The sequence below is a fragment of the Ziziphus jujuba genome, chromosome 7 (assembly GCF_031755915.1).
Source record: "Ziziphus jujuba cultivar Dongzao chromosome 7, ASM3175591v1".
In the NCBI taxonomy this organism is placed as follows: Eukaryota; Viridiplantae; Streptophyta; class Magnoliopsida; order Rosales; family Rhamnaceae; genus Ziziphus; species Ziziphus jujuba.
In genome coordinates, this window is record NC_083385.1 from 16,321,079 (window position 1) to 16,337,116 (window position 16,038).

At 34.8% G+C, this 16,038-nt stretch overlaps 1 protein-coding gene across 2 annotated transcripts; it reads right to left on the minus strand.

Moving 5' to 3' along the window:
• Window positions 1-582: 582 nt before the first annotated feature.
• On the minus strand, window positions 583-9,529 carry LOC107425310 (uncharacterized). Of its 2 annotated transcripts, none has more exons than XM_048479782.2 (14): window positions 9,176-9,529; window positions 8,139-8,215; window positions 7,648-7,806; window positions 7,106-7,319; window positions 6,781-6,867; window positions 6,552-6,691; window positions 5,684-5,764; window positions 5,464-5,528; window positions 4,874-5,046; window positions 3,088-3,218; window positions 2,898-2,994; window positions 1,895-2,108; window positions 1,648-1,748; window positions 583-1,454 (listed from the first exon to the last, which is right to left on the minus strand). In XM_048479782.2, the coding sequence occupies exons 1-14, from the start codon at window positions 9,341-9,343 to the stop codon at window positions 942-944; spliced, it is 2,220 nt and encodes a 739-aa protein (XP_048335739.2). In that variant the 5' UTR covers window positions 9,344-9,529; the 3' UTR covers window positions 583-941. The 2 variants fall into 2 exon arrangements, with proteins under 2 accessions (XP_048335739.2, XP_048335740.2); XM_048479783.2 differs by having other exon boundaries at window positions 7,648-7,784; window positions 9,176-9,238.
• Between the last annotated feature and the right edge of the window lie 6,509 nt (window positions 9,530-16,038).

Below are 16,038 nucleotides of genomic sequence, written 5' to 3' on the forward strand. Positions count from 1 at the left end.
TTAAAGTGCACCTACCTATATGTATATATAGTGATAATGATATTGGAAGGTTAGGCGTCATTTCTGCCTAACTTTTAAACCTAGTTTGCCAAACTTTCCCATCAATTTTGAACATTAAATTAACGTACCTTTTGTCATTCACATTTCATTGCTGACGCTGATACATGCCTATTGGAGAACCTAAAGCGATGGAACGAAATAGCACTACTCCTACGACCAAGTTTTTTTTTTTTTTTTTTCCTTTTCCTTTTCCTTTCTGGATGGGATTGGTTGATGGTGCAATAACCACTAGAACGTTCATAAGTATTTTAGTTTTAATATTTGGCTCTTATTTATCTGTAATAAATAATTAAAGTTGAAATCTGTTCAAATGGGCTTCCCAAAACAAAGATTGCACACGAGGTATACTTTTCACAATGCATAAAACTTCAATGGGGTAGTCTAAAGAGAGCCATCACCGGGCTATTTCCAAAAGACAAATATTTTCAAAGTAACAGATGTACTAAGAATCCAGGTTTTAAATGCATGCTGTGTAATCCAAGGTAACACGGTAACGTCCACAAATTAAGAAAAAAAGAAAAGTAAGAAAGTAACAGCTCTTTATATGACCGGCAGAGAAAGCAGAAAACCAACATGGTATAATTCAAATTACAAAATTCCCCTGCTGATTCACAACTGTTTTCCTTCCTATATTACAAATTGAACATATTTGTATTAAACTATCATATTGTCTCTGCGTCTTCCAATCAGCTACTGCTAAAACGTATATGATTTCGGAATTGCACAACATCCTTCAAAGGCTTAAAACGTATCCGGAATCTGGATCTCTTGGAGCACAGGGTACCAGCCCCTACACAGGATTTGTACATATTTTATGGGCTTTTATAGTCCCCCACTTCAACAACAGTGACATGTTCCTTTCCCTTAACAAATCATAAATATTATCTATCGCCAGAATTCTTTATTTCCATATCGTCTTCATCATCATCTTTATCAGCATAACTAACATGGTCCACAGATGGTCTTTTTAATCTCTGAAATATTTCATCGAGGGACTCGGAAGAGGATACACGAGAAACGAGATTACTTTCCTGGCTTTGGCGCAAGGGAAGAAACTTTTTGGCCCCTAAGTTCGCCTTGAAACTCTGAAAGCCAGACTTCATAGATGCCCACTTCGAAGCCAGGCCAGAAGATGGGCCTTCTGTAGTGTCACTTGGGTTAGGTTTGCTATTATCAAGCAAGGAAACCTTGGCGGAAGCAATATTCTTCTCCACTGGCTTCATATTGGATGATCCTTGTTTGCTTTGTTCTCTCAAGGCAGCATATTTATTGCCGATGGCTTCTCTGTGGGATCCATATTTACGAGCTTCTTCATTTGAAGATTTTGAAGGAGTTCCTTTCATGCCATCATTGATTAAACTGGTTGTTGCCTTCATTTCAACAGCAATCCTATCCTAAACATTTCATTTTCTAAGTTAGAAAACATACACCATTATCAAACTAGCATTGATGAACAGAAACGAAGAACAGAAAAATTTACTGATTTTGGTTAAACTATATGATAGATATTCAGAAAAGGATTCCATATTAGAATACTTGTGATAATGTCCTGTAGACGAATAAAAGATACGTGGTTCGTGTACATACTGCATTATTGCTGCCAGACTCTATATCTGTGCCATTGAAATTCCTTGCCAATGGAACAACATGCTCACCAACTTTAAGGCCTTGTTCAAGCCAAGATCTTTCTGAGAAAATCAGGACAACTTAATATCAGACACATAATTTTAGACATTATGATTGCAAAGCCCATATCGTTTATATTCAGAGGTCCAGGTCAAGGTGAAATATCAGTTTATGCATTCAAGGAAGAACAAATCTTTTCATGATTTACCTTTCTGTAAGATAATTAATCCCGATGGATCAAAACCATCCATATCACCTGCCTCAGTTTGAAGTCTAAATCTCTTCCAGCTCCCAAAAAAATCAATTACACGGTCAAAGAAATTGCTGGCAACTAACAAGGTGTACACAACCATAATAAGCGGATATATTCTGTTAAACTCACTCCCAAAGAAGGGGACAGCTTGGTCAATATTTCCCATTCGCTGCAACCAAAATTGTAAAATACAACAAGGTATAGTCCATCAATTATAAACTGAGAAGAAAATTTTTGGAGCCATTAATTTTCAAAGTACTAAATTGGAACACAGTCAAGCATTTTAAAGACCATGGGCAAGAAACTAAAACAAGTAAACGCATACAAAATCCCAGACAAGAATCTTGGCCACAATTAACAAGGGAAATTCAGAGCTAGCACAAAAACTAGATCATCAAACAGGAAGCATTCTGAAGACAAATCTTTGAAAATACACTGACACACATATATGTATAGGTTTTCTTTAGTAGCCTCGAAAGGAATCCTCTTTGTATCATAAACTAGAAAGATAATGATTATGTGCATTAAAGCCATAGTCTCACAACCTTCTAATTCGTCATATCCATCAACTATGAAATTAATCACAGTGGCCTCATATCATAACCCAGTGTGAACACTGTGAAGAGGTCATGCTACCAAGCAAAATAAACAGTGACACTGAACCTGTTCTCTCATTAAACATTATAACTCAAATAATTCAAGAAAGCATGTATCCAAACAAAATCTAAAACTTTTATCTCATATAATGGACAAATTGTCAAAGAAAAAACATACACGCATATACATTTATTAATTTATCTATTCATTTATATATTTATATAAAATCACACACTAAATGTGTAAGACAAATAATACACTTTATTAAGTTTCAGTTAGACGTGAAATTATCATTAAGAACATTGAAAATACTTATCATTAAGAACATTGAAAATAATGAGGATGGAAGATAAACAGTTACCTTTTCAAATATAGTTATTTTTCTTTGATCACGAGGTCCAAGAGGAACGAGATTGAGAAAGTTGTATGAAATTGGAGGAGCATACCGAGCAACCATCCTAGCAGAAATGAAGGAACAGGATGCAAGTAATGTTTACAGAAAATGACTAAAACATCAAGTTTTAATAACAAAGTTATCAGTAGAAACTTACGAGCATATCATAAGCAAGTTTACTGAGCTAGTTTGCCTTGGCGTGAGTGAGTAAAACATCAACATCCCAACTTTGAACAAGGAATAGTATGTGCAGATGCACATATACATCAGAGGTACAAAAGCAAAAATCTGGGGAAAGAATAAATAATCACTTTATAATTTCAACAGTCTAGTGTAGAAAAGAAAGTAACGAAAAAAATATGGTAAATCCACAAGAGCATTAGGAATACCATGATTGCTAGGCATGATAAAACAGATCAACAAACAAGGTGTCACTCGATTCACAAAACCAGGAATAAAAGTTTAGCAAAAAGACAGATGAAGACAAGGAAGGAAAAATAAAACAGATATCCAGAGTATGCTCATTCTCCAAAAATGATTGCAATGCCAGATATACATTACCAGCTAAAATAAAGGGTTAGATGAATAAAGAGCAGAAGGAAATCTTTTAAGTGAATGAAAATTCATGAGGTTAACTTGTATGGGAATACGTATCGCAAAGAAGAAACTCTGAATTTAACATGAGATTAACATTCTATTTTTAAACAGCTCGAAATATGCTGCTGGAAGAAAATAGATGAAGTGAACTGGTCTCCTATTTATAAGGTATAAGCTGTTGGACTTACGACTCCTGAACTTGAAGGTGGGATTGTACCGGTCAACTGAACGATGGGGGGAAAAATCCTTTGAAGGGCGCCTATTTACTAACGAACTTGCTTTTTTAATAATTTTTGTTTCTAAAAAAACTAGTTCATAGAACCCTAGGCAACCACCCATAGCATCTAGCAAGTGCCTAGCAAGCTATGTTGCTTGGACTCGGGTACGGGTGTCGGATATGGATATGAATCTAGGAGCCCAATCCTTTTATTTCCAAAATCTAGGATATGGGGATACCGCTTTTAAGGATCCAAATTTTGGATACAGGCATGGGGATATGTCTAAAAATATAAAAATTTAATAATATTTAATATATGGTAAACTTAAAAAACAATTTTTTAATAAGAGTAAGTTTAATAAAACTTTTAATACGAAGAAGCCTTTTAGAAAACCAAAACTTCTAGCTTTGCAAAAACAAAATAACCATCCTATTAAATATTCTGACAAGTCTCAACAGCTGTACTCTGCTGCAAATTCACATATCCACTACATATTCCAAACCTGTATCTGTGTCCTGTCGACACAGATACTTCATTTTTGCCAAGTCCAAGCAACACATCTAGCAACTTACTCTTATGTCCAAACAATCAATGATTGCCTAGCTAGTACCTGTTTTCACACATTTAAATGTTCCACTCCACTTTAAAGTATTATTTACACACCATCCACCAAAAGAGATACCATCTTGAAAGACTTTGTTCCACTTCGATGCACAATGGACAGCGGTGGTAGTGCAATGTAAAATGTCAAAATGGGAGGATCCAGATAAACTATACAGATATAAGCAACATCAAGTATGTTTTGAATTAACGCCCAACAATATTTTACCTTTCAAATCACATATTACATTCTTGAATATTTGCAAATCATGAAACACGACAGAAGTATGTTCAGATAAAAAAATATGAAAAAAAAAAAAAAAAGACATGGGCTCTTTTCATACTTAGAAATGTAAGTCAAAGATATACAGAAATATAACTCCCACTAAAATTTGATTTCCACGAGAAAAATGATAAATTTTGGGATCAGATATGAAACCCAAATAAAGTTTCAAACTTCTAGGTGAAAGATCATTTGCCCAAATACCAAATTGAGAAATGAAAAAGAATACAAATATCATAGGATACCTGTACGAGAACCTCCTGCCGGTTAACCAAATTTATGAGGATTGAGAAAAGAGATAAATCGAATTTTGGAAGAAGGGTTGCCTCAGCTAAAAGAATAGCAACAGACAAAATAGCAAGGATGATAGCCAAAACTTTCTGAACTTGTTTTCTTAATATGCACCGCCAAAGAAATTCTGCAATATAACAATTTATTTGACGATTTCAGTTCAAATTGTTTATATAATTTTTACCACCAAGCAAGATACTGATAAAATTTTGTGTGATTGTTGATAGAATTTTTCAGAACTAACCTGAAACTTAGTAGCTAAATAGGATTCAGATTGGAAATAGTACACATGCCTATTTTAAGCATAGAAATTTAACAACATTCATTCTATCACACACTCATCATAAAAATAAGCTAACCTGAAGATTACAAAGAGCTGTTTCAAATAAATATCTTCCCATTAGATAGAAGTAATAATTAAAATACTCTCTATTGAACTAAAACATAATAGATGTAATCATAACATAAAAGGGTCGAGTATTCCTTAAGCAATAAAAACCAACAATTTTAAAGGAACAAATGGATCAAAATATCTTATTATTACCCAAAGTATCAATAAGAGACCCTAGCTTGCCAGTTCTAGTAGGTCTGAAGCTTGAAATATATTTCCTGAAAAAATAAAGAGCATGAAAGTTAAAGGTCAAAAGAGAACCATTATATAGATTTATGTGTGGGTGTGCAAGTGTGCTTGTTAAGAAGACAATATAACAGAGTAGCAATGATAACTGTAATAAGAATGGAGGAGTGCATGATTAAAGACAGACCATCCAGTTGAACTACGCCGTTCATAGTTTTTTATCGTATCTTCCAGTTCAAGGGCCTCCTTAACATAGGTCAAATACTCACTGCAAAATTAACAGTCAAAAACTAGACATGATAAACAAAAACATTGCAAGTATACAATCAACTGAAAGTGAGTTCTTATCAAAATGTGACAGTGCAGCTGTACTTGAACAATGAGAACGAAAATCAAATATTAGAATACTGTGAAGAAAAGTTAAAAGTAAACATTGGTTAACAACGTTCTGTAACAAACGTTAATCAACATTCATTAGCTTAATCCATGAACATGCATCCAAGACAAAACTCTAGGCAGATGTGAACTTGCTCCAAGAGGAAACAATGAACAATGTGGAAATGCTTATGAGAAAACAATAAACAGGTGTGGACTTGGTCCAAGAGGAAACAATAAACAGGTGAACTTGCTCCATGAGGAAATGGCAAATAGGTGTGAATTCATCCAAGAGAATTAAGCAGGTGTGAACTTGAATGAAGAGGGTACACAGAACAAATTAGACCTTGCATCCAGGCCCCAGCAAAGACATGTTTAACATGGCAACAATAATACCACATAATTCTGTCAGAAATCAACAATCAATAATACCACCCAATGGATGCATACTGAGTCTCACAATGGCCATAACTTTCATCAGGTATATATTAACAAAATTCTGTCAGAAATCAACAATCTGTGTTTAGGCATGTTATCTTAAACTGAATTGAATAAGATATAGAATCAAAATGAAAGCAACATAAATATAATTTTAGAACAAAAATGAAAATATATGCAAGCTTATAGATAATGGCATAGCACAATGCAGTTTTTTATTTTACTCAAAAAGTTCAGCTAACCTTTTATATCTGTAATATTCTTCCCGTGCTCCCCGAAGATGACGCCTGAGCGTTGCCATCGACTTCTCATCAGTATCATAATCCATATCATTTTCCCCTAATCGTCCACCTTGAGGTTTGAACGATGGGTCTTCCCTGAACTGGAAGGAATTATGTCCCAAATGTCAAACCTCAATGGAACAAAGGTTAATTACTTAATTCAATTGTTAAAATAAAAGTAAGCAAATACCATTTGAGTTAACATATTGTCAATGACATCCATGTAACGTCTCAAAGGGTCACGCTTGGACATCTGATTTGATGTTGCTTGAGCGACCTATCAAAGAAACCACCATCAAGTTTGGATAAAATAAAATGATACATGTTATCAGTTATATCAGACACAAAAATCCTTTATGGAAGTGCTAAAGATTTGACATGCATGATACAGGAATGAACAGAAAGATAATTTAGTGTCCTTAAAAAATAGGAAATATTGGTGGATTTTCTCTCAGTACTTTTATAGCATTGTCCACTCCAAGATATTTTTCTCATCATCAAGTTTGAAAAATTACCACTATAGCATTTGAAAGTTCTTGATGAGCATCATCAAGTTTTACAGCCATTTTAGCAATTTTATGAGAAAGAACTTTTTGGCGGATGGTCCAATCTGCATTTTTCCAAATGCTCTTAGGAATTTCACTCAAACCAAAGCCAAGAAGAAATGCGCCTGTGACAAGCCCAAATGTATTTGAGCATCCCATGGCAAATCCTAGAACACTTCCACCCCTGTTTATAAATGCATCAAGAAAAATAATAAGAAGAAATAGCTCAAACAAGCATCCCATGGCAAATCCTAGAACACTTCCCTTTAAGTAATATTACCATGCTTCATTCATCTGTGACAAATAAATTTATTTAGAACATAAAAAGCATGCACAAATACAGCAAATAAACGCAGAGACATCAAGACTGTATAAAGCTAAAAAAAAATAAATAATAAATTAAAAAAATAAATAAATAAATAAATTTAGTAATGATATCTTGAGCTAAATTCAGATCACAAAAACTATAATCCATTAGTGGAACTCCAACTTTTAGAAGGTGAGATACAAACCAGTTTTTGTGCATCATGATAAGGAGAATAAGTCCGAAAAGGCCAATTGCTCCTAGTATTAGATAAAAGACTAAATTTACATGCACACTAGTCTTCAATCTTTCTGTCACAGTGAAGTCTCCAGCATCTTCAAAACCCTGAATAAGGGGCACCACAGCCCTGCTTAGAGATAATTTAAATATATGAGGAAATGTGCATGTCTAATCTGTAAATCCAGCAAAAAAAATCTCTTGAACGTAAAAATAATAATTTACACCAACCACAAATAGTTGAAAGATAAAATTTCATTACTTGAAACTCAAGTCAAATCAATCAAATAAGATTCCAAACATATATATTTAACTACCAAACCATGCAAACAGCCAATACGTATCATACAAATAACTACCAAAAATCCTACTATGTATGCCCTTTATTTCAAGCTTTACTACTTAGATATATAAACGGATAATAGAGAGGGACAAAAGGAGTCAAGAGTTCAGAATAAATACCAAGTCAGTAAAAAAGTACTCCAATATGACCAGCTCCAAAAGAAAGAGATTCCTCCACTATAGATATCATTTATTGTCTGTACACGTAACAAACGAACAAGCTACGTTAGTCAAAGCACATCAACCATTATAGAGACATATGCTTCAAACAATCATTACTTTCAAATTCAAAATATATTGAAAACAGCAAGACTTTAGGCATTTTAAAAAAACAAAAGGATATGTTCTACATTTAGCAATCATATTTATATTTATTTTCTTGTTTCGAGTTTGCCTAACACTATTGGCACAATAATTATGGAATGCAGAAAGGAAAGAGAGAGTTCCTGGTTGGATAAAAACAATGCTAAATTATATGCTGGCATATAAGGCTTTAAAACTTAGTTCTTAGTTCACATGAACATCATACGCAGCACCAAAACGAAAACTGAATATAGGCAAGTGTTTCTTTCTTGTCTTTGAGCAAAAAACAAGGGGGGAAAAAAATTTGCCCTGGGGCAAATTTGTGATTTTTCTTGTTTTTTTCCCCCTTTTGTTTCTTTAGCTTTGCTACAACTAATAATGCAGAATCAATAACAATCCAGAAGAAAAATGTTTATGCCACTTAATTCTGTCATGAAACGCTGCATTCCAGACTGATTAATGCGTGAAAATTACGCTAAAATTCCAAATTTCCAAACAATTCACCAACCCTAACCGAACCACCCAAGATTAATCACGAAATTGGCATTGCGAAATCAATTGTACCATCATACAGCGAAAATCCAAATCCACAGAAACCAATAAAATCAAACCTAATTCACACGACGCGAAAGAATCCTAACAAAATTTCCAGATCACTAAGCACAACATTGTGTTCACACTATCTGAAACCAAATAAATTAAACACACACACAACACCCCCCCCCCAAAAAAAAAAACAAAAACCAAAAAAAAAAAATCAAAACGCTTCTAAATCAATAATTGACTCCAAAAATGCCGATTTTTTCCCCAAAAAAAAAAAAAAAAGTAAAGCAATCAAAGTTTTGCTAACGTACCGTCCAAATATCAGCTGGAACGAGGATGATAATGGAGAGAGAACAGAACCAAGTGTATCCGACTGTGAGCATCACATAGCGAGGGACTTCTGGACCCGCGAAGTACCTCAGCGTCAAAATCACCATGCCCACCGTCAAGGGCAACGAGATCAGGTAAAACACCCACATCTCTTTCTCTTCTCTCGCTCCGACGGGTCAGTTGAAGCGGATCCGACGACCCGATCGCTGCACCGTCTCCGCCCGGTTCGCCAGCCGTGCTCCGGTTGCGATGCGTGTCATGCGCGTGGTTCGAGCATATAAAATCAAATTCGACGCTTCGCAGCGATACCGATGCCTTTAAACTCCTCGGCATATCGTATCATGCCATTTATAGGCTTCTCTTTTGGAGCAATTTCACCATGCTTATGTGTACGACTTTTCGGCTTTTTGGGCCGGGTCGGTTTTATGGATGCCGGTCCACATGCCGGTCCAAATTTCGGAATTTCACCAATAGGTAGGTTGAGCCCATTTGCTTTCCCAGCAGGCAACTCCGAAAATAAAATTTTTATTTTTATTTTTATTAAATGAAGTTTTATTTATTAATAAATGATAACGTATGCTTCCAGACGTACTAACTAACCACTAGAATTAAGAAATTATCAAATATTTAAGAGTGGAGTTAATAGTTCAAGAATTGTCATGGCTTTCGATTTTTTTTTTAAATGATTTTTTAAGAATGAAAGAGAGTGACCGGTTCAAAATACTTTAATTTGGTATGATTGAAAAAAAAAAAAAAAAAAAAAGGCACACATATTAAACGAATTTCCAATCGAATTAATTCATAGAAAATTGCTTCTTCTGATTGTGGACAAAGTAGAAAATTACAAACACTTTATAGATATAAAAGAAAATTGCTTTGCATATTAATTTTCATTAATATTTTTATGTGATATGAAAATTTTATCTACTCATAAAAGGAGAGATTCTCTCATGATATATGCCTCGTTTGGTCAAAATCACTTGCTTTTTGTAATGATTTTGCCTCTTCCTCGTGTTTTCTTAAAAGGCTTAGAAGGCAAAGTCACATAACTTATAAAAAATAAAAATAAAATAAACAAATAACAAATGAATAAAAGTCTCTGTTAAACACAAACTTAATAATTAAAAAATGATGTGTAATATTGTAGACTGAAATTATGTTGACTTGGACTAGGCCTATGCAATATGTATAGGAAGCTACCCCAAATGTCACAGCTAATTTAAAAAATCAACAAAAAAATAATAAATAAATAAAAATTGTTAGTGGGTAATGGAAAATAACAGGATGAGTGATTTTATTATCTTTTATATACTTGTGTGACCATAGGTTTACCACAATTAAATATGACAGAATATCAACCATAGCTTCTTCTTTTTTTCTTTTTTGATTAGGATTACAATAATATTACAATATAAAAAGAAGAGAATGTGATTTAAATTCACAATATGTGAATGTAAGGGGTATTCCATTAGACCAAATTCATTTGTCACTTGGAATATCCTTTTGGAAACAACTCAATAACAAAGTCTACTAATTTTTTTATTTTTATTTTTTTTTACAGAAATTATATATTTCAAAGCTTTTTTTGTTTTAGCCAAGCCTTATAATAGTGGACTTGTAACCAAGTTAGGGTATTAAAGTGGTTGATGCATTGAAGAACTTTGGATTAAGATGGGCTTAAGAAAAAAAGATAAATAGGTGCCTGGCAAAATACCATATGACCCATTAACACGACATGAATCCGTATGATATTTTGCTGGTTTGGGTCTATTATATTGGATTGGATCCATATTAATGTCACCCAATAAAACATGATAAGAAAATGGGTGTTAACGGGTGGAATCCGTTAAATCTATTTATATGGGATATTTTTATAATTTTATATGATATAATAACTTTACCGTAAAACTAAGATAATAAAACGTTTGTTGCCTTTTTAGCCTTAGCCTTTGCCCTAAATACGTTATTATTCTCTCATTCTCAATTTTATAATCAAAGAGCTCAACAAGATTTTTCAGATTTGGAAAGCTATTTTAATATCATTGGAACTTAGAAGTTTATAGATCTAAAAAAATAGTTGACTAAAGATAACAAAGTAAGATTTTATTATTGTTTTTTAGTCTTTCAATTTTGATTTAATGTTTAAGTTTATCACATTACATTAGAAATTACTAGGAAACCCATTGGGAAATTACAAATAAATGTTCCCATGATGTCCAAAAAAATTTTGTTATATTATTAATTGGTTTATTTGTTTAGTTAATTATTTCACTTCGAATTGAAACTTTGCTTGAGCCACTTAGAATTCAGCGCCTACTTTTTTATTCATTCATTCATTTTTTTTGGGGTAAACTTTTTTTTTTTTTTGAAAGTCCCGTAGATTTGAACTAAATGCAGCTCACGATTCCAAAATCCAATCAAATATTAAACTATACACTTTTTTTTCCTAAACAGTGAAATTAACTAGAAGATATGACTAATATTTTACTTGTAAATTATTTTCTCACATAAAAGACAATCAATTCACTCACATGCTCTATATATATATATATATATAACATAAAGGACAGCCCATTCATTCACATGTACTCTATATACATATATATATAATATAGAAAGTAAAGAACAGTGCGCCACATGATTGAAATTTATATTTTTATGAGTTTATAGCATTTATTGTTCTAAATTATAAGTTGTATATGAGTTAAATATATAAATACATATTATAGGAGCTGTGTATAACTTAAATGATGAATGACCATGGCTGAATCTATTTTTTCATCAATTTCCACATTTTTTATCATACTTTTATATGCAAAATAATAATAACAATAATAATAATATATTTTAAAATAACATCAGGTGCTAACATTAATTATAATAAATTAATAATATATTTGATTTTTCATATGCATGTAGATAGATCCAATCAATGTTAATGAAGACTCTATCGAGGTTCCAACTAAAGTAGATGTTACCACATACAATATAAAGAGCATTGAGGAAACTGATACAACAAAGAAGACTAAGGGCTTACATGTAGGTAAGGGTGCAAAACGAAAATTGAGATCACCTACTTGGAATTTATTTGAATTATTATCACTTGGTGAGGATAAAAAGAAACGTGCTAAGTGTAAGCAATGTGGGACAACATATTTATGTGATAGTTCTCATGGAATAGGAAATATGTTGCATCATATTTCAATTTGTCCTAAAAAAACGAGATGGTAATGTTAAACAAATGCATTTATCTAATTCTCGAGGACATGTTTTGATGAAATCTTCAAATTTTGATTATGAAATTTTTTGCAATTTGATCATAGAGGCAATTATCAAGCATGATTTGCCTTTTAACTTTGTTGAATATGAAGGCATAAGGGCTATCTTTTCATATATTTCTGCTGATCTCAAGCTGCCATATAGGAGCACAGTTAAGGCATGCATGTTAAAGATGTTTAAAATCGAAAAATAAAAGCTTCATAATTTCTTAGATTCAGTTAAAGATAGGACAAGTTTGACATCAAATTTATAGACCTTTGTATCAACTAATAGTTATCTTACTCTTACAGCCACTTTATTGATCAATAATAGAAATTGCAAAAAAGGATTTTAAATTTTTGTTATATGCCCCCACTGTAACACCCCGTCCCAAATTACATCGGAGTTCGTGCACGTTGACCGAGGTTGACCAATCACCGAGTGGGTCAAAAGTTGACTTTTTGTTTTAGTTGAAATTTCTAGTTGACCATGGTACCGTGGCGAAGTGCATGATGCCCCGAGTTCGTAGACTAGTAGCACGTCGAAAACGGAGCTACGGTTTGAAAGTTATGGGCAAAACAAGTCGAGGTGCAAACTGTCCAAAAGGTGCCGGGAGTTGACTTTTTATTGTTGTGTAATTTTGTTTTGACTTTTGTATGGCTATAAAGTACTCATCAATACGAGTTCATAAACTAGCGGCTCGCTTAAATTGGACATCTGGTTAAAAAGTTATGGACGTGTGAAGTTCACCGGATACCGTAATATTTTATTATATCTGGCTTAAGTGCACAGTAATGCCATGTGTCATCACCTGATTGGTCCACGTGGGTGAACAGTGTCACCCGCGATGGCTTTTATTTGACAAAAACGTCAGGGAGGAGAGAGAAAGAGAGAGAGGAGAGAGAAAGGGAGAGAGAAACGACCAGCCGTAGAAAATCGTCAAATTTTCTGGCCGATCCTTGCTACACGTGCTGGCCAGATGGGAGCGCCTTCCCATTTCCAGCCGAACCCTGAAATTTCACGACCGCTGGTCGCCGAACGCACCCAGACCGAGCCGGCGAAGCTCGGCGGTGATTTTTCCCCTCCACCGCCGTTGACCCGTATCCGGCCACTTTTAAGCCACACGCACCTAACCGGTCCCTCACCCGTGGCAATTCCAACCTACCCACCAAATTTCACGGCCACCGAACCTCCGACGAGCCGGAATCGAAGCATTTTCCGGCGAGGCACCGAAAATCTTCAAACCCCGATCTCTTCGCCGTCCGGCCTCCGTTTGCCTCACCGCCGGTCCCGTTGGAATCCTCTTTCCTTAATCTACAAAACCATCAAAAATATCAGCCAACGGCCACCGGACGCGCCGCCACCGGAAATGGTTGCCGGTGACCACGGCGGCTCGCCGGAAGTCACTGTTCCGGCGAGTACCCAGTTGCACCGCCTGTCTCTGTCCGCTAATTCCAACCTCCTGGATCCAAATCCGGTATCCTTTTCCTCCAATTCGCGATGGTTTGAGAGAATTGAGGAGTCGAATCCCGAAAGCTTTCCGATGAGATTCCGGCCACCTCGGGTCCGATCTCCGGGAAGTAAGACCGAATCCGTGATCCTCATCACTCAAGCTTCGATTCAGTATATCACTCGTAATTTTTAGTTGTCGTTTGTGTTCGCTCCCCAGGTACCCATTTGGGAATTACCCGATTAAAATATTAGTATATTTGGTTGGTGTACTGTGAATGTTTTAGATGCGCGTGCGAGTAGTGGAGTTGATCCTGAGGAGGATCTTAGCTAATATATGCGCTTAAGGTGAGTGACCCACCTTTAAAAATATTTTGGGGCAAGTAATTATATTTAATTGGTGTTTAATTGATATTTGAATTATGCTCATGTGGTGCAATTTAATTATGATTTTATTGTGATTTAATTTATTTATTATGCATGAACAAGGTATATTTTAGTAATAATCGTATGTGATTTTAATATTATTTTTCTGGCACAATTGGTTTAAATATTTTAAGGAAAATATTTGTTTAAAGTGGAAGTTTAAATTTTTATAATTATGCACGTGGTATATTGTTTGTTGAACCTCGTATTACGAGAAAAATTATTGTTTTACTGTTATCGATGTTTTCGTACCGAGTTGTTAAAGGAAAGTATGTGGGATGGTAAATGTGCAAATTGGTATATTTCCCACGGTAAATTTGGAAAAATGATACGGTTATAATTAATTTAATAATTATTTTAGACGCATTCATACAGTATTGGTGTTCTGGTGTATATATATGGTTAGCGCGCAAGTATTATGTCTCCCGTGAGTTGCCATTGGACCGTGGGTAGGCAAGTTTGATATTGGCCACAGCCGCCCCCCTCCTTGGCCGGGATGACGGTTTCAGCAGCGGTACTGTCGGGACGCCGAAGTGCCGTTTGCAAGTTTCTCTCTTTAATCTCCCCGCCAGTCGGTGCTCGGGACGCTGGATATCGGAGGGCATCACCGGTATATGGTGTGGTGCATCAAGTGTAAATTTTCAGATAAAATTTCAAACCCAAAGTGTTCAAAAATTATTTATTATATGTATTTACATTTTAATTACATTTGGGGTATTTATTTATTTATTGTTTATTAAATTGTTTGATCCCTTGGTTTTCGGAAAATACGAATATTGAGTTTTGTGAAAATGTTTTAAAAAGGAACTTTTCCAACGGAGTGATTAGTGAGAGTTTTGAGAGAAATTATTATTTTCAACTGTTATTATTTATTTACCTATTTAATTGCCGGTATTAATTAAATTCTCTTATTTGTTATATTATTATTAAAAGTGTTCAGTAGCTAGGGTCGCTCACTGAGATAATTAGCATCTCACGTTTTTAATTCCGTTCCCTTAGGTGCAAGGGGTGGTAGACGTTCTTCCGGGACGAACCAAATATCCGCCGCTATCGTAGTTCGAGAAGTACCTTTGTACTCGTTCAATTCAGTTGTAATATTTCTTTCATCTTTGTTGTATTTTCTATTGAATAGCACTTCATGAAGCTCTGTATACTATTCTGGACACTTATGTTTTATTTGTGCACTGGATTACTGTTATTCTTGTGAAGTGTTGTAAGATTGTGGAATCAATTTGTAGTATTGTGGGAGGAATAAGGGGATGAATATAGAAGTGTGTTTTCAGTGGAGGTAATTTGTGGTAAGTCCTATCCTTAGGGGAGGTGCTGCCGGATTTTTCTGTTGGAAGGTTCGGTGGTATTTCCCTAGGATCAGGGCTTGTCTAGGGTTCCGGGGAGAAATTCTGGATGGGTCCTGACAGTTGGTATCAGAGCATAGGTTCTTGTAATCCTAAGGGACTGTGCATTGCTGTACAGCCCATCCGTAAATTTCTCTCTTTTTTGTAATCGTGCTTAAGTGTCTTTGTTTCTAAACTCTTATTTGTTTCCTCAAAATCTACTACGATGCATAGGCGGGACGCATGGAGTACTCGGGAACACTCAGCTGAGAGTTCCGGGAGTCAATCGAGCCTTAGGCAACTTGTCTCTCAACTAACTCGAGCCTTAGGAGGTTCAAGATCTAATAATCGATCCGTGGATCAAGCTCGACGTTTGG